General features: G+C 39.8%; 1 protein-coding gene across 3 annotated transcripts in view; it reads right to left on the bottom strand.

Moving 5' to 3' along the window:
• Nucleotides 1–2,330: 2,330 nt before the first annotated feature.
• LOC143030941 (uncharacterized) overlaps nucleotides 2,331–24,949 on the bottom strand; it is a 35,517-nt gene continuing 12,898 nt past the window's right edge. The window contains exons 1-2 of one of the 3 annotated variants that reach the window (XR_012966955.1): nucleotides 6,287–7,134; nucleotides 2,331–2,535 (exon numbers count right to left, since the gene is read on the bottom strand). Coding sequence is in view for 1 of the 3 variants with exons in the window: in XM_076194227.1 (XP_076050342.1) it covers nucleotides 8,460–9,500 (1,041 nt within the window). In the remaining 2 variants the exon portion in view is untranslated. Of the gene's footprint in view, nucleotides 2,536–6,286; nucleotides 7,135–8,435; nucleotides 9,623–24,949 lie in introns of those variants that run through there. The other 2 variants (XR_012966954.1, XM_076194227.1) reach the window with 2 other exon arrangements.

Below are 24,949 nucleotides of genomic sequence, written 5' to 3'. Positions count from 1 at the left end.
AAAATAAAAAAACATAGCTATAGAAGAGAACTGAAGAAAAACAGTTTTCCTCATAGAGTTTTGGACACTTGGAACAAACTGGACAATGAAATAGTATGCGCAAAAACCATTCATGAGTTTAAAAACAAACTAGACACTGCAAGATACAAAGGCGGGACAACACGAGCCTTCCCGCAAAATACAACTAGGTAAATACAACTAGGTAAATATAGTCTCCTCTTAGCATCCATTCCCAAATGTCTTTCTCATTACACTTTTTAATCCACCAAGGCATTTACTCGCTTCTCTCAATCTACATTCTACCTCCACCTCCACTCCACCTTTTCCTGCCACATTTGCACCCAAGTATCTAAAACTATCCACTTCCTCCAGCCGCTCTCCCTTAATGCTCACTTCCAGTCTGCTGCCACTTTCACCCTTTGAACATCTCATCACCTTACTTTTACCCACATTTATCTTCAGCTTTCTTCTATCACACACTCTCCCAAACTCTGTCATCAACTTCCTCAATCCCTCCTCCGATCCTGCCACAAGCGCAGTGTCATCCGCAAACAACAGCTGGCTCACCTCCCACTTTTCTCCATTTTCTTTAACCATCTCCAATCCCTGACCCACCACCCCTGCATTTACCTCTCGCACCACCCCATCCATGTATAAGTTGAACAAAGTCCCACTTTTACCTCGAACCACCACTCTCTCCATTTCTAATCCTGACACAAGCTCTACTACTTTCATAAAAACTCTTGACAGCTCCTAGAAGCTTTCCTCCTATCCTGTATATCTGCAAAACCTCCCACAGTGCCTTTCTGTCTACCCTGTCATAAGGCTTTTCCACATCCATAAAGGCCCAAAAAACATCCTTCCCCTTTCCTATAGCTTTCTCACATATGTCTTAACACAAAAATCTGATCTACACAACCTCTACTCATCCTAAATCCACACTGTTCCTCACCAATTACTCCCTCTGTTCCTCTCCTAATCCTCTCAATCAAGATCCTCCCTTAAGCCTTCCCAACTGCACTTAACAAGCTAATCCCTCTGAAACTACTACATTCACACTTGTCCCCTTTTCCCTTGTAAACAAGGAACAATACAGGCACTCCTCCAGTCCTCCGGCACTCTACCCTCTCTCCACCTCTTATGGGAAGCTACCAGGTAAAATTCTTAACTAATCTAATATCAACATTAAACAATAATTAGGACAGACCCAAGCTGTTGAATAGGGAGAAATAAAAGAGGGGGTTAGGAAGAAATAATGGGACAACTACAAACTGGGGTGCAACTAGAAGTAAACTGGCCAAACTTTACTAAGAGTCAAACCCAACTGGCTACAACTAAATTCAAATGGCAACTAGACAAGTGAACGGTTTTAAAGGTCTACTGAGTAGGTTCTCATAGAGTTGGTGAATTTTTGCTAGATGTATGGCTTAGTCACTTTTTGATAAAATAATGCAAAAATAAATCCAATGTAATGTAATAAAAAAAAAGGCCTATCAAAATATCAGTAGCATATGAATTTTCAAAGACGTAGGTCCTTTGCCTTGACGTTTCTAGTCAAGGCACTAGGTACTAGAGCTCTGGATAGTCTGTGGCGACAGTTAGTGCGGACAGTGTATTTGGCACGTCTCTTCTGAGTTCGTAAAGCTCGAAAAGGCCATGGGTTAATATTGACTTTTTAAGTAAATTCTCAAAAGTTCAATCCCCGATTTATTAAATACCTATTATATAAAAAGAGATTTAACAAGCAATAATAGAGGAAGGGAGTTAAATCGTATCTTATTTAAAGTTACAATAGGCGTGGTTCAAAGCTTCAGGAAATGCTCCCGATTCGAAAGATGTAGACAACAACACCTTGAGGGAAAGTTTCCAGAACGAAATGGTAGGCACTAATAAAGATTCCCAATGATAAGGAAGATGCCTATTCAAATAGGTAACAATTACCACAGAAGTAATGAAAGGAAGACAAGTACATATTTAACTTCAAACATCTCAATGTAATTTCAGTATGGTAATTCAGGCACAAGGGGGCTGAATTCATATTGAGAATGTATACATGTTGATTGAAAATTATCATTATTAATTTTCCATTTCCAGACTACTACTTGCTGCACTTCTTCTCAATGAAATTTCACATAAAAAAAAAAAAAAAAAAAAAAAAAAAAAAAAAAAAAAAAAAAAAAAAAAAAAAAAAAAAAAAAAAAAAAAAAAAAAAAAAAAATAATTAGAGAGGTGCATTGGGCTATCTTATCCCAAAGTCAAAACGGTATAGGACGTCCTACTAGAGCAATGTGATAACTTCAAAATACCTACAAATTTGGTATTGTCCTGATATGACAAGCTAAATAAAATGTACAAAATATAAACCTCAATTTTTTATTTACAGAATACATACAAATTTTACTTGGTGAATTACTGAGGTTATGTTCTGAATATCCATCATACAAACTTGCAAGAGATGCCAAACTTCAGTCCACTATAAAAGTTCCTGAACCAGTCTGTTCCAAGTATGAAAAACAAGAGAAGTCTGACATCATCCTGAAACGAAGGTCCAGGTTTAATTGTCCAACAAAGTGAATTTTTCCATATACCAAAAACAAATAGTACATACATATACCAAAGGCTTTTTCCCCCTTACACAGAAGGTAGCCTCCTGGGTGACAGGTCCACTGCCCTGGGTTAGAGGCAGTGTCACAAGACACAGCACATCCACAGCAAGGCTGCTACATTCAACCCTCCCTCTCCGTCTCTTCATGTAGAAAAGGAGAAGACGGGGAGAAATCCCTTCAGGCTGAGTCCATTTTTTTCTCATACATACTCCCTCACCCCCCATTCCCCACCCACTTCCCCTCATGCATCACAGCATCATCCATACACAACCATTCTCCATTCACCCCTACCTTCTGTCCTCTCCTGTCCTTCCTCAACAGACATTCCCTTCTTTCCCAATGCCCCTTTTACCCCATCCATCCATCTCATCCTAGGTCACCTCCTCATGTTCACTCCTTCCACCTCTGCCTTCCACACCTGTTTTAATAATCTTTCATCACTCATTCTCTCCATGTGTCCAAACCATCCCAATACTCTTTCATCAACCCTATCTCCCAAATCCCTTTCCACGCCTGTTCTCCTCACCTCATTTCTCACTCTATCTAGCCTAGTAACCCTTATCATACTTCTCAGTCATTTCATCTCAAACACATTCAAACTCCTCTCTTATGTTCCATGTTTCTGCCCCGTATTGTGCTGTTGGCACAATCAATCCTTCATACAATCTCCTCATAGCATCCATTCCCAAATGTCTATTTCTCATTACACATCTTAATCCACCAAGGTATTTACTCACTTCTCTTAATCTACATTCTACCTCCATCCCCACTCCTCCCTTTCCTGCCACATTCGCACCCAAGTACAGTATCTAAAACTATCCACTTCCTCCAGTTTCTTTCCCTTAATACTCACTTCCAGTCTGCTGCCACTTTCTCCACTTGTACATCTCATCACCTTACTTTTACCCACATTTATTTTCAACTTCCTTATTTTGCACATCTTCCCAAACTATCACTAACTTCCTCAACCCCTCCTCTGATCCTGCCACAAGTGCAGTGTCATCAGCAAACAACAACTGGCTTATCTCCCCCTTTTCTCCATTTTCTTTAACCATCTCCAATCCCTGACCCATTACCCTTGCATTCACCACTTGCACCACCCCATCCATGTATAAATTGAACAGTCAGGATGACATAACACATCCTTGATAAAATCCCACCTTTACCTCAAACCACTCACTCTCTCCATTTCTAATCCTAACACAAGCTGTACTACTCTTGCAAAAACTCTTGACTGCTCTTAACAGCTTTCCTCCTATCCCATATATATGCAAAACCTCCCACAGTGCCTTACTGTCTACCATGTCATACGCCTTTTCCAAATCCATAAAAGCCCAAAATACATCCTTACCTTTTCCTACAGCTTTCTTACACATCTGTCTCAACACAAAATTCTGATCTACACAACCCCTACCTGTCCTAAAACCACACTGTTCCTCACCAATTACTCCCTCTGTTCCTCTCCTAATCTGCTCAATCAAGACCCTCTCTTAAGCCTTTCCAGCTACACTTAACAAGCTGATCCCTCTGAAACTACTACACTCACACTTGTCCCCCCCTTTTTTTTGTAGAGTGGAGCTATACAGGCACTCCTCCAGTCCTCTGGCACTCTACCCTCTCTTAAACGGGTGCACGACTTTTCGTCGCCGTCTTTTCGTCGCCGGACTTTTCGTCGCCGGACGTTTCGTCGCCGCGACTTTTCGTCGCCGGACGTTTCGTCGCCGCGACATTTCGTCCCCGCGACTTTTCGTCGCCGGTCTTTTCGTCGCCGGACTTTTCGTCGCCCCAAGCATAAATTGTATGCAAAGATTGACAATTGGAAATATATGATTTAATGTCATACTTGTACTTATATTCCTACTCCCAATGCAATAATATGAGTGTGGCAAATAGCTATACATCTCAGACGAATTACAAATTACAAATTTAACAACTAGTTAATCATTGATAGTCTTATAATTCCGTAAGAATTTTCACTATCAATAATATTAGGTGACCAATGTAATAATAATAGATAATACGATTATGTGATTATTACTAGAAAAAAAGTGACTGGACAGACGCTACTACCAATAATCACATCAAGATCAATCAGAAGAAGTATATTGAATTTGGCATTAAATCATATATTTCCAATTTTATATTTCAATTATTTTATATTTCAAATATTGTCAATCTTTGCATACAATTTATGCTTGGGGCGACGAAAAGTCCGGCGACGAAAAGACCGGCGACGAAAAGTCGCGGGGACGAAATGTCGCGGCGACGAAACGTCCGGCGACGAAAAGTCGCGGCGACGAAATGTCCGGCGACGAAACGTCGGCGACGAAAAGTCCGGCGACGAAAAGACGGCGACGAAAAGTCATGGACCCCTCTTAAACAACCACTAAAAAACCTCACCAGCCAGTCCACCATCACCGGACCTCCTTTTTTCAGACATTTTGTATGGTATCCATCCAACCCAGGTGCCTTACCAGCTCTCATCATCTTAACAGCTGCCTTCACTTCATCTTTCCTTATTTCTCCTCCATTTTCCTCACTCATCATGGTCATTTTCTTAGCGTTTCCCACTGCAACTGCCTTTCCCTCCCTATCCTCCTTCAAATGTAGCAACTCCCTAAAATACTCTAACCACCTTTCCCTCACTGCCTTCTCTTCCATTATCATCTCTCCATCTGTATCACCTTTTCTTCTCTACTTGATTCGTCTCCTATTCCTATTTTAATTTCTTTCCAAAACATTTTTCATTACTTTCAAAACTTTCTGTCATACAGTACTCTTACCCCATTTCATATCTGCTCTCCTCTTTTATGCTTTACTTGTCTTCTCTTTTATTTGTACCTCTCATATGATTCTCTCATCCTATTTTGTAACAAATCTGTGAAAGCCTGCTTCTTCTCTTCTGCACCCTTCTTTCCTTCCTCATCCCACCACTCACTACTTTTCCTTCTATTTTCTCCCATCCTCCTTGTTCCACGCACCACCTTTGCACACCTTATGACTCCCTCCTTGAACCATCCCCATTCCTCCTCCACTTCTGGTTTTACTCCATCCTTCACTCCCTCCCACTCCTCTCTCAGCTTCTTGTAATCCTCCTTTTCTTTCTAATTTAAGCAGTTCACTCAAAGTACCTCCCAATCTTCTGCCCTTTTCCTCTTTCTCCACCTATTCTCCACTCTCAACTTACCTTCCACCAAAAAGTGATCTGATATTTCCCCACTCTCTCCCCTTTGAACATGTACATCCTACTATACTCTTGGTTATCACTATAAAGTCCATTAATGCTCTATCTGCCACACAACCATCCACCACCCTCTCCCATGTGCACTTATGCTTGACTTTCTTCCTAAACACTATATTTGCTATCAACTCCCTAGACACATCTCCACCATCAACTCTCCACTACGATTTTTTCCTGGAACTTCATATTTCCCAATCACTCCATCTAATGGTTCATTTCCTACCCTAGCATTAGGGTCTCCCAATACAACTATATTGACATTTCTCCCTAATACCTCTATACAGGTAAAACAAAGGGAACACCATGCTGGACTCTAAGTGTGTAGGCATCACTTGCGTAACTGCCTTTCTGCTGGTTTGATCCAAGCCGTCGGAAGAGTGTGATCTTTTCATCATACAAATCATACAGGAATGGCTTCTCTCCAATGTCTATCATATACCTTGTGAGAGAAGTCTTATGTGAAAAACCAGAATCAAAGAGGTCACACTGGAAAGGCTGTTTTCCTGTGGGAGTCTTCATCTGCTGTGTGGGATAACCCTTTTGTGAAAAAGCAAAGTTACACAGGTCACACTAGAAGACCTCTCCTGTGTGGCTCTTCATATGCTCTGTGAGAGAATCCTTTTTTGAGAAAGCTGCATTGCAAAGGTCACATTGGAAAGGCATCTCTCCTGCGTGGGTCTTCATATGCTGTGTGAGAGAACCCTTTCTTGAAAAAGCAGAATTGGACAGGTTGCACTGGAAAGGCTTCTCTCCTGTGTGGGTCCTCATATGGTTTGTCAGATCACCCTTTCTTGAAAAAGCAGAATTGCACAGGTCACACTGGAAAGGGTTCTCTCCTGTGTGGGTCCTCGTATGACTTGTAAGATGACCCTTTGTGAGAAAGCAGAATCACACAGGTCACACTGGAAAGGCTTCTCTCCTGTGTGGGTCCTCATATGCCTTACGAGATTACTCTTTAGTGAGAAAGGAGAATCACACAGGTCACACTGGAAAGACTTCTCTCCTGTGTGGGTCCTCATATGGATATTAAGATGACCCTTTTGTGAGAAAGCAGAATCACACAGACCACACTGGAAAGGCTTCTCTCCTGTGTGGGTCCTCATATGACTTGAGAGAACGCTTTTATGAGAAAGCAGAATCACAGAGATCACACTGGAAAGGCTTCTCTCCTGTGTGGGTCCTCATATGACTTGTGACATGACCTTTTACTGAGAAAGCAGAATCGCACAGGTCACACTGGAAAGGCTTCTTTCCTGTGTGGGTCCTCATATGCTTTGTAAGATTACTCTTTAGCCCTAGATTGGTGGAGCGGGGCCAATTGGATACACACTTTTCGCGCTTAAATTTTCGCGGGCTTTTTTGTCCACAATAATGCCTATGTGGTAACTTTTATTGTTTGAGTTATCAGTAATTATTATATTTTTTCTTTTAAGGGTGTTTTTACCCCATCTGGATACATAATATAGCCCCTATAAGGTAGTGTGTATCCGATTGGTCCAGTTCCTACCGGATATGCTACGCTTGTGGACGTCAGATGGGAAAAGTCAAATCATTATATATCTTCACATGGTAGCTTAGAAACAAAAATTTTGTATTGTATAGGTAGAAAAAAATACTATAATTGTATACACAACTCTATAATAGAGAAGGAATTGTCATTATATAGTTTTTTCAATTTCATTTTAGGTTGTCGAAACCAAAAATGAAACGTACTATATACTACACTGAAGATGAGTTAGCACAGCATGTAAACTCTCATGAGTTTCAACATGGTTGTGATAATACGTCGGTGACAATAAATGAAAGTAATAATATAACCATCGTGACTAAATGAGGGTTCTAGGACAGAGGGCCAAGGTGGCACAGTGCTCGCAATATCACCTATTTATATTTTTTTGCGTCGCCAGAGACATTTATTGAATGCTTAGAAGGTCCTCATAGGGATTTGAGTGCTGTCATTACATCCTGTCTTCCCCTCCCCCTCTAAATTCCACATCCGGTTACCTCCTCTCCCTCAGTGCATAGGCCTACGCACCAATCCCCCCCCTCCCCCTCTCACACTCCACTTCCGTCTCTATGTAAGTGCAATTTCATACAAAGAATATATGTTTCACATAGAAACACAATTTCATAAAAGAAAAATAAGTACATGCATTATTTTTACACATTACACATAAAAATTCATTTCCAAAATCACCCATATTCATTTAGTCATGACGAAGTTTTTTTTGTACAATTGAGGTTTTAAAGGTTTTGTATGAGATGAATGGACATATGTAGGTCATTGTTATAATGTTTTTTTTACCAAGTTCCTCTTATATTAGGCTCAGGAACACGTAATCTCAATCCTTTGATTTTCTGTCAAAGTTTTTTTCAATTGTTCATAGTTGTCATTTTTTATTTTGGAATTACGTTAATTTTGTATTAGCAGGACTCTACGAACCCTATATTTATATTATAGTAACTTTAAATGGACAAAAAACACACGCATATATTTTATTTTAATTTTTTATTCTGTGTATCTTTTTGGATACAGTGGTCACGGGAATCGCCAGCGCGCGCCACCTCCACCAATCTAGGGTTAGTGAGAAAGCAGAATCACACAGATCACACTAGAAAGGCTTCTCTCCTGTGTGGGTCCTCATATGACTTGTAAGATTACTCTTATGTGAGAAAGCAGAATCACACAGGTCACATTGGAAAGGCTTCTCTCCTGTGTGGGTCCTCATATGACTTGTAAGATTACCCTTTTGTGAGAAAGCAGAATCACACAGGTCACATTGGAAAGGCTTCTCTCCTGTGTGGGTCCTCATATGACTTGTAAAACTACTCTTTACTGAGAAAGCAGAATCACACAGATCACACTGGAAAGGCTTCTCTCCTGTGTGGGTCCTCATATGACTTTTGAGAGAATGCTTTTGTGAGACAGCAGAATCACACAGGTCACATTGGAAAGGCTTCTCTCCTGTGTGGGTCCTCATATGCCTTATGAGAGTAATCTTTACTGAGAAAGCAGAATTGCACAGGTCACACTGGAAAGGCTTCTCTCCTGTGTGGGTCCTCATATGCTTTGTAAGATCACCCTTTCTTGAAAAAGCAGAATCACACAGGTCACACTGGAAAGGCTTCTCTCCTGTGTGAGTCCTCATATGACTTGTAAGATGACCCTTTCGTGAGAAAGCAGAATCACAGAGATCACACTGGAAAGGCTTCTCTCCTGTGTGGGTCTTCATATGACTTGTGAGAGAAGCCTTTAGTGAGAAAGCAGAATCACACAGATCACACTGGAAAGGCTTCTCTCCTGTGTGGGTCCTCATATGATTTATAAGATCACCCTTTTGTGAGAAAGCAGAATCACACAGGTCACATTGGAAAGGTTTCTCTCCTGTATGAGTCCTCATATGACTTGTGAGATGACCCTTTCTTGAAAAAGCAGAATCACACAGGTCACACTGGTAAGGCTTCTCTCCTGTGTGGGTCCTCATATGACTTGTAAGATTACCCTTTTGTGAGAAAGCAGAATCACACAGGTCACATTGGAAAGGCTTCTCGCCTGTGTGGGTCCTCATATGAATTGTAAGATCACGCTTTTGTGAGAAAGCAGAATCACACAGATTACATTGGAAATACTTCTCTCTTGTGTGGGTCATCATGTGATATCTAAAACAAATGATATAGCTGTGCTATAGATGTCACACCAGATCCTCTTCATTACATGACACCTATGGATTCTATGGATAGCTCTTCCAAAGGAATGGTGATAATTACCCTCCTCCTGGAAAATATGTAATCATAATATTGTCATCTAACTCTTTGAAATTGTGTAATATACTGTTATAGGATTGTGAGTGTTGTGCACATAAACCATTTAATATTCAAGTCCCTTTGTACCTAAACAGACCCCTTGTACTTGTCATAATGCAACATGAAATATAAATACTAACAGAAATAGTGCTATTATATATTGTATTCTACCTTTACATTAGAAATATGCTGAAAACCATCCAATAGCTACATGCATACTCATCCCACCTCAACTGGAATGACTAAAATTTTGCTCTGGCTTTTTCATCATGTCATGAGATTTGGAAGTGGGAAACAGCCCAGATGGCAAAAGCAGTTATATTTTAACATAATTCCACAACATTCCATGTTTGGGCTCACAAGACCAGAGTCTAAATATGACAAACCCTAGGAGGGCTTATTCAGTTCATCTCATCTGACCCAAATAAGTGATGCAAGTCATCACATCCTTTCAGATAAACTGGTAAGTGATGTACCTGTGTTATTATTTCTAAATAACATAATAAATGAAATTGTAGAGGAAATTTCCATATTTTTTCTTGTCACATTAAGTAAAATACCTGTTTGTCTAATAAAAAAAGATATATATTGGATATACCTACTAAAACAATCTCAACAATCATGATGTAATCAGGAAGGAACTGGTATTAAAGGTTCAATCCCAGTAAATGTGGAAATAGCAAGAGGACAATGTATAATATCAGAATTAGTGCTTTCACATATTCAACCTACAGGTCCTTTAACACAGGCATTACATACACAATCTCAGTCATCTTCCAGGAAGCCTTTGACTCCCTTACCAGTTGTGACACTTGTGTGATAATATATATATACATATACCAAAGTTTTTTTCCCCTTTACAAGGAAGGTAGCCAAAAAAACAAAGACCTAGAATCCACTCCCACCCATTCCATCCCCACATACTCCACTCCCATCCACCATCCTCCTCCCCTCTTATCTTGGCTCCTCAGTAACCCCTGCATCTCGCCCACTGCCCTTGGTCAGAAGCAGTGTCACAAGATATAGCACTTCCTCATTAAAATGGTGATCCCCCCTCTTCATCCCCTCATTTAGAAATGGAAAAGATGGCTCAGAAATCCCTTCAGGATATATAAATCTATTTTTCACACCCACTCCCTCACCCCCCATCCCCCACCCACTCCCTTTCATGTATTACAGCATCATTCATACACAACCATTCTCCATTCACCCAAATCCTGTCTTCTCCTGTCCTTCCTCAACAGACATTCCCCTCTTTCCTAATGCCCCTTTTACCCCATCCATCCATCTCATCCTTGATCATCCCCACATATCAACTCCTACCTCTGCCTTCCACAGGTGTTTTAATAATCTTTCTTCACTCATTTTCTCCTTTTGTCCAAACCATCCCAATACTCTTTCATCAACCCTATCTCCCAAATCCCTTTCCATCCCCGTTCACCTCCTCACCTCCTCATTTCTCACTCTATCCTGCCTAGTAACCCCTATCATACTTCTCAGGCACCTCATCTCAAACAGGGTTGCAGAGTCGGAGTCGGAGTCGGAGGTTTTAGCTGGAGTCGGAGTCGGAGTCGGATTTCTATGGGTACTATGAGTCGGAGTCGGAGTCGGAATTTTTTATCCAACTCCGACTCCTCAAGTCCAATAAAATAATTTTTTTAACATGGTTTCCCTGTTTGGTTTTACCAGTTGCACAATTTAACAGTTTTTGTATGGTTTTGCTTTTATTTTTGGAGGCAATAGTGAGTGTGCGCAGTGTATATGTACACTAAGTGGTCTCTCCAGATGGAAACAAAAAACAATTCATCAATAATAAAAAATAAAAAAATACACAATACTGACAAGCTATCATTGTCAGTCTGGGTAAAAGTGTTTGTGGTCATGTATTTGTAGATGTTTCCTGTAAGGAGAGTGAAACTATATATATAATGTATATGTATATATATGTATATATATATATATATATATATATATATATATATATATATATATATATATGTATATACATATGTATATATACATATATATATATATACATATATATACACATATATATACTTATATATATATATATACATATAAATACATATACATGTATATATATATATATTGGTGTAGCCAGGTAGTATATTCTCTTGTAAACATACGAGGTTGAAGGCTAAAGAGGATTCACTGTTAATTATTTTATTGCGTGTAGCTTTGATACAATGCACAATCTTTTTATCTTCAGATTTGACGTATCTTAGTAGTTGTCCTATTGTGGCCGACGTTTCGGAACTTCCTGGTTCCATCTTCTGGGCAATCTGATGTGCAGTGTCTATGGATGTCGTATTTATTCATGGAGTTAGGATCATAAGGTTTTTTGCAGGAAGAGGTCTCCTCTGATTGGTTGCCTAGGACCAATAGGGGATCCGGGTTACTGGAGGTCTGGGAGACCTTTCCCAGTGTGTATAGTGGTTCTGTCTGTGTTCAGTCTCTTCATGGATGGTAAGACGCGCAGGTCATCGGTCTGGATGTTGATGTTAGGATGGCTATCTTGTATGTATATGGCTTCCAGGAACAGTAGCCGTCAGGGATCCGATTCCTTGTCAATGATTGTCGTGTTATTGTCTAGGTCTTTTCTTGTTAGTGCTTTGTTGTGGGAAGAGGTATAGTGTGACTTGATTGATCCGTTGGACAGGTGGCATGTTAGGCGTCATGTTAATTGTGTTGTTGTCATACCAATGTAAGTGTGAGATCCACATGCCTCACTATTATTGCATTTATATTGGTATACAACGTGGTCTTGTTGTAATGTTGATTTTGTGGTGGTGGGTTGGTTACGGATAATCAATTGGGCTGTTTTCTTAGTATTGTAATAGATGATGAGTTGGATTTGTTTTTCGGGGTCTGTTGTCTGTATGTTCTTGTTTATGATTTCTTTTAATATCTTTTCATCTGTTTTGTATTCTGTTGACATGTGATTCTTGTAATATAACTTGATGGAATTTTTGTTGCTAGATGTCGGGTTATCTTCTTTTGTGTACCATTTGTCTAAGATCTTTTCTGTGATGTGTGTTACGTCTGAATTTGTGTATCCATTGTTAACCAGGACCTGAGTAACCAACCCACCAACCACAAAATCAACATTACAACAAGACCACGTTGTATACCAATATAAATGCAATAATAGTGAGGCGTGTGGATCTCACACTTACATTGGTATGACAACAACACAATTAACATGACGCCTAACATGCCACCTGTCCAACGGATCAATCAAGTCACACAACAAAGCACTAACAAGAAAAGACCTAGACAATAACACGACAATCATTGACAAGGAATCGGATCCCCGACGGCTACTGTTCCTGGAAGCCATATACATACAAGATAGCCATCCTAACATCAACATCCAGACCGAAGACCTGCGCGTCTTACCATCCATGAAGAGACTGAACACAGACAGAACCACTATACGCACTGGGAAAGGTCTCCCTGACCTCCAGTAACCCGGATCCCCTATTGGTCCTAGGCAACCAATCAGAGGAGACCTCTTCCTGCAAAAAGCCTTATGATCCTAACTCCATGAATAAATACGACATCCACAGACACTGCACATCAGATCGCCCAGAAGATGGAACCAGGAAGTTCCGAAACGTCGGCCACAATAGGACAACTACTAAGATACGTCAAATCTGAAGATAAAAAGATTGTGCGTTGTATCGAAGCTACACGCAATAAAATAATTAACAGTGAATCCTCTTTAGCCTTCAACCTCGTATGTTTACAAGAGAAAATATATATATATATATATATATATATATATATATGTATATATAATATATATATATATATATATATATATATATATATATATATATGTATATATAATATTATTTAGTACTATACTGCAATACTTCTACTTCAACATAAATAAACATCAATTCGTGCTGTCACCATGTGACGCATTGTGTGCTACTATAGTCAGCGCAACGAGAAGTGACCGTTAAGGCGGGGTTAGGAGATTTCCCGGTGTTGCCACATCTCCACAGATAACACGGCCCGCACAGCTCACATTGAATGCAGTGTGAGGGGGGCAGGGCTAGAGAATAGATGTAGCGGCACCGTTGCTCTCTAGTGCTCATATGTCATGTCTGACTCGAGGAAACGAAAACTTTGTATAGAAAACATTGCTTTGATTTTTACCTCAGTGATGGTGTGTGACAAAAAATTATAATATAATTATATGTGTCAACATTATGAAAATATAAAATAAAATTATAAAATAAAATATAATTATAGAATAATTATATGTGGCAACACAGGGGGACTCCCAGTGCTCCGCCCTAACGGCCATTTCTCAATGCAATGAGTATAGTACTAACTAATGTAAACAAACAACAGATTCTGCCTGAAGCAGTATCTCCCAATGAATTTTCTTTTCCCTCATTTTTGGTAGTTTTATCACATTTTCCTTTAATAGAAATATGCTAGATTATGATAAAGCTACTTCAGAAAATGAAAATCACACGTTTATCAAAGAAATTTAGTGGTTTGAAATATATGAAATAGAAACAGGCTACTGATTATGGTTACTAGTGAATACCATAGGCCTACAAGTGAAGCAATGAAAAATAGAAATCAGAGTAAAGAAAATCACGAACCATTTCTATCTAATTTAGAACTGATTATGTCATAAAGACAACTGAAAATTAGGCCTAAGTGTACCAGATATTTATGCTTTAACCCATAACCATAATTCTATCTATCTTTATACAAAAAGCTTTTTCCCCCTTATCAGGGAGGCAGCCAAGTCAAAAGGCATAAACCCACTCCCACCCATCATCCCTTCCACACTCACATCTTAGCTCCTCGTGGACGATGGGTCATCCCTGCATCCCGCCCACCACCCTGGGTCAGAAGCAATGCAGGACACAGCACATCCACAGCAAGGCTGCTTCACTTGATTGGCGACCCCCCCTCTACGTCCCCTCACATAGAAAATGGAGGACGGGGAGAAATCCCTTCGGGCTGCGCCAAAGTATCATTCACACTTTCCCACACCCCAAACCCCCCCCATCCTCCCATCCCTTCCCTTTCTTTTCATCATAGTATCATCTATACACAGCCCCTCTCCACTCATCCGTATCTTCTGCCACCTCCCTTCCCTGCTCTACAGACATTCCCCTCTTGCTCAACGTCCCTATCACCCCATCCATCCATCTCATCCTCGGTCGTCCTCTCAAATTCACTCCCTCCATCTCTGCCTTCCATACCCCTTTCACCAGTCTTCCTTCATCCATTCTTTCCATGTGTCCAAACTATCCTAATAGTCTTTCATCAGCCCTCACAGCCAACTCCTTTTCCACCCCAGCTCTCCTTCTCACTTCCTCGTTTCTCACTCTATCCAGCCTTGTAACCCTCACCATACTTCTCAGACATTTCATCTCAAACACATTTAAACTCTTCCTCTCTGCCCCTCTCAGATTCCATGGCTCTGCCCCACACAGCACTGTCAGCACAATCACCCCTTCATACAATCTCCTCTTTGCATTAATTCCCAAATGTCTATTTCTCATTACTTTTTTAAATCCCCCAAGGAATCTGTTTGCTTCTCTCAATCTACAGCTTACCTCTACCTCTACTCCTCCCTTTGCAGCCACATATGACCCCAAGTACGTAAAACTATCCAGTTCCTCCAGCCTCTCCCCTTTAAGACTTACTTCCAACTCTCCAACATCCTCTCCTCTTGTACACCTCATCACCTTACTTTTACCCACATTCACCTTCAACTTTCTCCTATCACACACCCTCTCAAACTCAGTCACTAACTCTCCCAATACCTCCTCTAACTCTGCCACAAGTGCAGTGTCATCAGCAAACAACAACTGACCTCACACTTTTCTTCATTTTCTGCAACCAACTCCAGTCCCCTGCCCATTACTCTTGCATTTACCTCTCGTACCACCCCATCCATATACACATTGAACAGCCATGGCGACATGACACATCCCTGCCATAGTTCCACCTTTACCTCAAACCATTCATTCTCTCCATTTCTGATTCTAACACAGGCTCTACTACTCTCATAAAAACTCTTGACTGCTCTTAACAGCTTTCCCCCAATACCTGTCTACCCTATCATAAGCCTTTTCCAAATCCATAAAGGCCCAAAAGACATCCTTACCCTTTCCTAAAGCTTTCTCACAAATCTGTCTTATCACAAAAATCTGATCCACACAGCCCCTACCTCTCCTAAACCCACATTGCTCCTCAGCTCCTCACCAATTACTTCCTCTGTTCCTCTCCTAATTCTCTCAATTATAAGCCTTCCATACGCCTTCCCAACTGCACTCAACAAACTGATCCCTCTGAAACTACTACATTCACACTTGTTCCCTTTTCCTTTGAAAAGCGGAACTATACATGCACTCCTCCAGTCCTCTGGTAATCTACCCTCCCTTAGACACACATTATAGCTAGTTACAGGATATGTACCATTTATAGAAGTTTCCAGAATGTAGTTTGTATTAATGTTTCATTCATTCTATACTATGGGAGTTATAGCCAAATGGAATGTATTTCTACTTTTAATAAATACTCAATAAATATAATTATTAATTCAAATTCCTGAATAATTTATCAACTGTCAAGTGACAGAGATGATTTTTATCTTTAAATAATCTAACTAGCTACTTTACCTTTGTTGACAGTCTAATTAATTCAAATTATGTTAACATCTAGAGCTCCATCATGTACACATGTACATGATAGTGTAGACAATAGTATATATCCACTATGTTTGCACTATGCACGTACGTCTTCATGTATGTAAAAGTCAATGGAAGTGTTTTTGTGTGGTTTACTGTTTTGTAGGAGCTATGTCATGCTGGGATAATGCCCTGAGATAAACTTTGACCAGTCTCAGAGGCCAGACAGGAATGACATTAGAGCATATGTCACAGCATTTGGTGATGACTGAAAAGGGGAGGAACAACAGCAGCTATGAACAGTGTGCATAGGGGAAGGTTGTCTCTCTCTCTTTCCTGAACTGATCCCTGGTTTTTATGATAACATGGTGAAATTAATTCTGCAGTAAGTACTAGGTAGGGCACCTCCATTAACCTTTCCTCATCATGATTTGTCACATATTTTCCTAATATTGTGATAGAAGGTTTATGAGATTGGACAAATGAAATAACAGAGGATTTTGTTTATTTGGGGGGAGGGGAGGGGCACAAAGGAAAAAGAAAATATATAGCTTGAAGTGGCAACTCTGCCATGACAGACTTGAAAGTGCTCATAAGCTGGTAGATGATCATAAGCATAGATAATACCATTATATACTTGATATGTATATGTTTATATGAATATATGTGCTTGTGTGCATATATTGAAAAAGGAGTATCCATATGAACATAACTGAAACATTTATCTTTATAACACCACAATTATAGATTCAATCTATCAGGTGGTTTCACAACTCTGCTAGATCTTCTAACTGGTTGTGGACTTGGTACTTTCATAGCATTATCATCATTATCAACATTTACAGAGGAATTTTCATCAGCCTTATCGATTACTTCTGAACTATTAGGACAGTGTCCTTGACCTGAAGAATACATAGGCACAAAAGGTTTACTGCTATCCGAGTTGTCTTTACGTACAGTGTCATTACTGGGAACAGTTGGTGTATATCTAGGCATAAGTTGATCAGAATGTCTTTTCCAAACAATGTTTCCAAAATCTTTTAACATCACTTTGTAGTTTCACACACCTAGAACTTCAATTACTTTCCCTTCCAACCATGAATGACCTTTGCCATAATTCTTTACAAAAACAGCATCATCAATCTTATATTCAGACTTCTCAAACGTACACTTTTTTCCAAAACCTTTTCCTTCTTATTTTGTGGTTTAATTTTCTCAATTATACCTCTGAAGTTTCTGTTAAACATTAGCTCAGCTGGAGCTTTTCCTGTGGAACAATGAATTGAACGTCTGTAGTTATACAAAAATCTACAAATTCTGGTTCTGATATCACCTTCCTTAAATTTACTTTATCCTTCCTTGAAAGTTTTTACAGCTCTCTCAGCTAAACCATTAGATGATGGGTTATATGGGGCTGGTGTCATATGTTTTATTCCATTCTTTTCAAAGAAAGTCTCCATTTCCTCAGATACAAATGATGAGGCATTATCTGAAACTACAATGTCAGGTAACCCAAAATTACAAAAAGTTTTTCTCAGCATAGAAATTGTTACTGTAGATGTTGTTGACTTTGTTACATGAACATCCATAAATTTTGAGTGTGAATCCACAATCACTAAGAAATAACTTTCATTGATTGGACCTGCATAGTCCATATGGAGTCTACACCAAGACTTACCCGTCTCAGGCCATGATAAGGTAACTTCCTGAGAACCTTGAAAATTTTTAAAACAAATTGAACAAGCTTTAGTAACCTCAGATATATCTTGATCTAACTTAGGCCACCATATCCAATTCCTGGCTTCAGCCTTCATAGCACTGATACCATTATGACCTACATGCAGTTGTGAAAGTACACTACTTCTTAATTCAGCTGGTATAACTACTCTATTCCTAAATAGCAACACATCTTCATATATACTTAAATCTGCTTTAACTGCTGCATATTCAGAAATAACAGGATTATCAATCCACCCAAATTTAACACATTGGAAAACCTTCCTCAAAACAGGATCACTCTTTGTCATAACCTTAACCCTTTCATAGGAAATATTTTGATCTTCCAAATTTTCAACTAAATTCACATATTCAGCAGGTGTATGTGAGTCTAAAACAGAATCTGATACAGGCAAATGGCTCAGGGTATCTGCTACAATGTTTTGTTTGCCTGATTTAAAACACAATTGGTAATCATACTGGGATAACAATAATGCCCAACGCTGTACTCTTGCGTTTGCATTGACAGGAATCTGTTTCTCACTACCAAATAAACCAAGTAGAGGTTTGTGATCTGTACGGAGCACAAACTTACGTCCAAGCAAAAAATATTTAAACTTAGTTACCGCATACACTAACGCTAGAGCTTCTTTGTCCAACTGAGAATAATTTAGCTCAGCAGCAGACAGCTTTTTACTTGCAAAGTAAACTGGTCTTGGACTACCATTCATTTCTTGAATTAACACACATCCTACTCCTACTGGTGAAGCATCTACTTCAACAATAACATCATGTTCACCATCAAAATTGGCTAGTAAATCAGAGTTGACTAACTCTTCCTTAACAGTCATAAATGCTTTTGCTTCAACAGAAGACCACTTAAATTTTGCATTTTTCTTCAGTAAATCATACAGAGGTGCTAATACACTTGAAAATTTTCTTACAAACCTACAATAATAAGTGACTAGACCCAAAAATGATTGAACTTCACCTACAGACTTTGGTATAGGTGCTTCTAAAATAGCAGCAAGTTTCCTTGGTGAAGGTTTTATGCCATCACCTGAAATTACATATCCTAAGTACAGGTAAACGTCGACTTACGATGGCCGCGACTTACGATTGTTCGACTTTACGATGACGACGACGACGACGACGATATGATAATTTAACCCCTTCCATACGGTGCCGCACACGTAGGCGTCATGAGGAGCAAGTGGATTCGCGACGCTGCCATATCGGCGTCTTGATTATATTTATTGTAGTCGCCCCTGTGTTTTTACATTCTCTCAAATGATTCATTCTCTGTGGTTTTCAAAATTCGCGGGTGAAAGAGAACGATCGATATAAGCGGTGACTATATTTTATGATGCGAGTATTATTACGTCACGTCGTACGGCTGGCATTGGCTGCTGCCCGCGAGATTTAAGTTCCGTACTGAAAATACATATTATAGTGTTTGAATATGGTAAAAAGGATAAAAATAATTAAATAAACTACTGTACATGTTTAATAGGCTATATTCAGTATCTCTGGTGGTTAATATACAGGTAGGCTAGGTACAGTGACCACGGAACAGAGTGGGGATCGACTTACGATGAGATCGTCTTACGATGGCTCTATCGAAACCTAATGCCATCGTAAGTCGACGTTTACCTGTATTCTAAGGAATTGGTATTCAGAACAGTTTTCTTTTTGTTAATAGCAACATTATGTTTCTGAAATACCTTCAACACTTTATCTAATCTCATATCATGTTCCTCTTTAGTCTCTCCTCCGACTAATATGTCATCTAAGAAGGCAACTACTCCATCTATATTCATCAATAGTTGGGATATCAATCTTTGGAAGATGGCAGGAGATGATGCAAGTCCAAAGGGTAATCTTTTATATTTAAAAAGACCTTTATGAGTATTAATTACTAGCAATTCTTGACTCTCATCATCTACTGGCACCTGTAAGTAAGCATCTTTTAAATCAATCTTTGAGAATATCTTGCTTTTCCCAACAACAGCAAGGATTTCATCAACTTTAGGCAAAGGGTACTGGTCACATGAAATACTTTTGTTTAACTCCTTGAAATCTACACAGATACGCATTGACTTTTTGTCAGCTTTTAACACTGGTACAATTGGAGCTGCCCAAGTACTAGAATGTACTGGTTCAATGATATTGTTATCAACTAACTCTTCTAAAGCATCTTCTACCAATTTTCTGTAGTGGTAGGGCACAGGCCTTGCTTTTTTCCAACTAGGCACAGCACCGCTCTTTAGGTGTACCTTTGCTACAACACATGAAATTGGCAATCTAGAATCAGCTGAAAAATTATCTAATTGTACCTTGGAATCCAAAACATTAACTCCTTCCTCTATACCTGTGAGTGCAATACCAATTTTAGGCATTAAATCTCTTCCACATAAGTTAGAGTTATTAGATTCAACTACAAACTTTGAATTACATTGTGACCATTATAAAATATATTTGCATAAACCTTACCCAAAACATGCAAATCATTATTACCATAAGCCTTCAAAATTTTATCACTAGGCTCTAGAGATAAATTTAATTTCTTAACCCAATGTAAGGTTAGAGTCGACACACTGGCACCACAATCAATTTCATACGGCACATTATGACCTTCAATATTTATATCAACCTTGTTTCTCACTGGCAAAACCTTACCTACAACACTGTGTATAGGTTCATGAGAAATATCAACACTAACCACTTCTGGAAGGCTAGGTCGATCCACTAAATGTAACAATTGGTTATCATCACTACCAGTATCTCTCTCTTCCTGAGAAATTCCCTCGAAAACCATATTAGTTTTCTTTTTTCCAAACGTCTTCTTGTTGGTAAATTTTCCAAAAGATCCTTTCTGGGCACTGTGTGGCTTACCAGACACAGTCTTATCAAAACGGCACACTCGTTTTAGGTGTCCTCTCGTGTTACAAACTGAACAAGTTAGGTGCTTAAACCTACAGTTCTCATTTTTATGTGGATACCCGCAATGCCTACAACTTTCTTTTTTCTGACTATTAACATATTCAGAACTAATCCCCACTTTCCTCACTTCAGTGGTCGGGAGCTTTTCTCCAACGAAAGCTTTTTCCATATTTAAAATTTTCTCTAAGGTATTCGTTGAAGACATAGTTTGTAAATCCAAATTCTCTGCAACTAAGTTCGGGAAATACACTTCAGTTTCAATAGCCATAAACAGTTGGTCTCTCACTCGGGCGTCGAATAAGGTCCCAAAGTTGCAATCTTTGGCTAGACTTTTCAAGTCTGCATACAAGTCTCTTAAACTTTCAACAGATTTTTTCTTTCTGTTTTGAAATTTAATCAAACTCCGATGATAGCTCGGTTTAACTTTGTAATGTGCTTCTAAAAGCTTCACTAAATCATTATAGTCTTTCTCATGTGGCAAATTAGGTGAAGTGAGCGAAGCTAGCGTGCTGTATGTTTCACTTCCTAATGATACTAATAAAGAATTTTTCTTCTTGTTATCATCAGTGACTCCATTGTATGCAAAATGAGCTTGCAGCATACTAAGCCATATCTCCCACTTAATCTTATTGGGGTCAAAACAGTCAATCTTACCTGAGTTATTTGCCATTGTAATTCTACTTGTATTAAATCCAGTTTCCTATTGAAACAATTGATTCGTAGCCTGCTACACAAAGGCTATTTACGAATCCAGAGTGGCCAGGACGGTTCCGATGGGGTGAATGGGTGAGTATATCTTCATCCTTCGATTTCTCCACCATCAGGGGGAAAGGCAGCTATTTCTGTCTTCTAAAACTGAAATCGGTCCTTTAGCATACAAATCCACAAATCCTCGTTGCCATTGTAGCAGTGTGTCGGTGAGGAAAGTTGAAAAACGGGGTTTCGCTTACGAAGTTTAATTGCAAGCGGATGTCAACAATCAAGCGACGTCTAGAACGTCTTCGTATCAATACTTTGACAAACAAAAGATGTCTACATAGGATTCAATTAGATACACACGACTAAAAGTGCTGTATAGGATCTAAACCTATTACAAAGTATAAAACATATGAGAATCACATATATAAGGAATCTACAGCACCAGTATACAATTCTTTAACACCATTTTCATGTATATAAAAATAATAATAAGACAATTAATCTCAATTTACCACATATATATATAAAGCTGGTTGAGTGTATATGTGAGTATAATTATCATACAAGTGAATGTTTCACGTAAAAAATACATACATACATATACCAAGGGTTTTTTACCCCTTACAAGGGAGGTAGCCAAAAAGAGGAAAAGGCTTAAAATCATTCCCACCCATTCCATCCCTGAAAACACCTCACACCCCTCCACCCTCCCTCTTATCTTAGCACCTCCTAGATGACAGGTCATCCCTGCACCTTGTCCACTGCCCTGGGTCAGAGGCAGTGTCGCAAGACACAGCACATCCACAGCAAGGCCGCTTCATTAAATCAGCGACCCCCCCTCTCCGTCCCCTCATGCATAAAGGAGAAGACGGGGAGAAATCCCTTCGGGCTGCGTCAAAATTTTGCTCACACACACTACCTCATCCCCCGTCCATTCCACCTCATGCAACACAACATCTTCCATATACAACCATTCTCCATTCACCCCTGTCTTCTGTCCTCTCCCGTCCTTCCTCAATAGACATTCCCCTCTTCCCCAAAGCCCCCTTCACCCCATCCATCCATCTCATCCTAGGACGTCCCCTCATGTTCACTCCCTCCACATCTGCCTTCCATACCTCCTTTACTAGTCTTTCTTCACTCATTCTTTCCATGTGTCCAAACCATCCTAATACTCTTTCATCAACCCTATCTCCCAGCTCCCTTTCCACCCCTGTTCTCCTCCTCATCTCCTCATTTCTCACTCTATCTATCCTAGTAACCCCCATCATACTTCTCAGACACTTCATCTCAAATACATTCAAGCTCCTTCTCTCTTCCTCTCTTATGTTCCATGTTTCTGCTCCATACAGTGCTGTTGGCACAATCACTCCTTCATACAGTCTCCTCTTAGCATCCATTCCCAAATGTCTATTCCTCATTACACTTTTTAATCCACCAAGGCATTTACTCGCTTCTCTCAATCTACATTCTACCTCCACCTTTACTCCACCTTTTCCTGCCACATTTGCACTCATGTATCTAAAACTATCCACTTCCTCCAGTTGCTCTCCCTTAATGCTCACTTCCAGATTACTGCCACTTTCACCCCTTGTACATCTCATCACCTTACTTTTACCCACATTTATCTTCAGCTTTCTTCTATCACACACTCTCCCAAACTCTGTCACCAACTTCCTCAATTCCTCCTCTGATCCTGCCACAAGCGCAGTGTCGTCCACAAACAACAACTGGCTCACCTCCCACTTTTCTCCATTTTCTTTAACCATCTCCAATCCCTGACCCACTACCCTTGCATTTACCTCTTGCACTACCCCATCCATGTATAAGTTGAACATCCAGGGCGACATAACGCATCCTTGACGAAGTCCCACCTTTACCTCGAACCACTGACTCTCTCCATTTCTAATCCTGACACAAGCTCTACTACTCTCATAAAAACTCTTGAAAGCTCCGAGAAGCTTTCCTCCTATCCCGTATATCTGCATAACCTCCCACAGTGCCTTTCTGTCTACCCTGTCATAAGCCTTTTCCACATCCATAAAGGCCCAAAAAACATCCTTCCCCTTTCCTATAGCTTTCTCACATATCTGACCTACACAACCTCTACCTGTCCTAAATCCACACTGTTCCTCACCAATTACTTCCTCTGTTCCTCTCCTAATCCTCTCAATCAAGATCCTCCCATAAGCCTTCCCAACTACACTTAACAAGCTAATCCCTCAAAAACTACTACATTCACACTGGTCCCCCTTTCCCTTGTAAAGTGGAACTATACAAGCACTCCTCCAGTCCTCTGGCGCTCTACCTTCTCTCCAGCAAACATTAAATAACCTCACCAACCAGTCCACCATCACTGTACCTCCTTTTTTACGACATTCTGCATGGCATCCATCCAGACCAGGTGTCTTACCTGCTTTCATCATCTTAACAGCTGCCTTCACTTCATCCTTCCTTATTTCTCCTCCATTTTCCTCACTCATCACTCTCATTTTCTTAGCATTTCCCACTGCAGCTATCTTTCCCTCCCCATCCTCCTTCACATTTAGCAACTCCCTAAAATATTCTGCCCATCTTCCCCTTACTGCCTTCTCCTCCATTATCATCTCTCCATCTGCACCTTTTACCTTTTCTTCTCTACTTGATTTGCCTTCTCTTCCTCTCTTAATTTCTTTCCAAAACATCTTTTTATTACTTTCAAATTTTTCTGTCATACTCTTACCCCATTTTACATCTGCTCTCCTCTTTGCCTCCTTTACCTTTTTCTTTACTTCTCTTTTCTTTTCTTTGTACATCTCATATGACTCCCTTGTCCTATTTTGTAACCAATCTGTGTAAGCTCCCTTCTTCTCTTCTACAACCTTCTTCATTTCCTCATCCCACCATTCACTACCCTTCCTTCTATTCCCTCCTGTCCTTCTTGTTCCACACACCATCTCTGCACACTTTGTGACCCCCTCCTTGAACCATCCCCATTCCTCCTCTACACCTATCTCTACTCTATCCTTCACTCCCTCCCACTCCTCCTTCAGCTTTTTATTGTACTCCTTCTCCTTTTCCTTTTCATCTAAAGAGTTCACTCTAAGCACCTCCCTACCTTTTGTCCCTTTCCTCTTTCTCCATCTGTCCTCCACTCTCAACTTACCTTCCACCAGAAAATGATCTGATATTCCTCCACCCTCTCCCCTTAGCACATGTACTCTTCCTATCATAATTCTATTTACCACTACATAGTCTATTAAAGCTCT

Source organism: Oratosquilla oratoria, chromosome 12 (genome assembly GCF_046742065.1).
Source record: "Oratosquilla oratoria isolate Oo_2021 chromosome 12, ASM4674206v1, whole genome shotgun sequence".
NCBI classification, from domain to species: domain Eukaryota; kingdom Metazoa; phylum Arthropoda; class Malacostraca; order Stomatopoda; family Squillidae; genus Oratosquilla; species Oratosquilla oratoria.
Note: the sequence above shows the minus strand (reverse complement) of the source record. Positions and strands in the feature narration are given on the sequence as shown.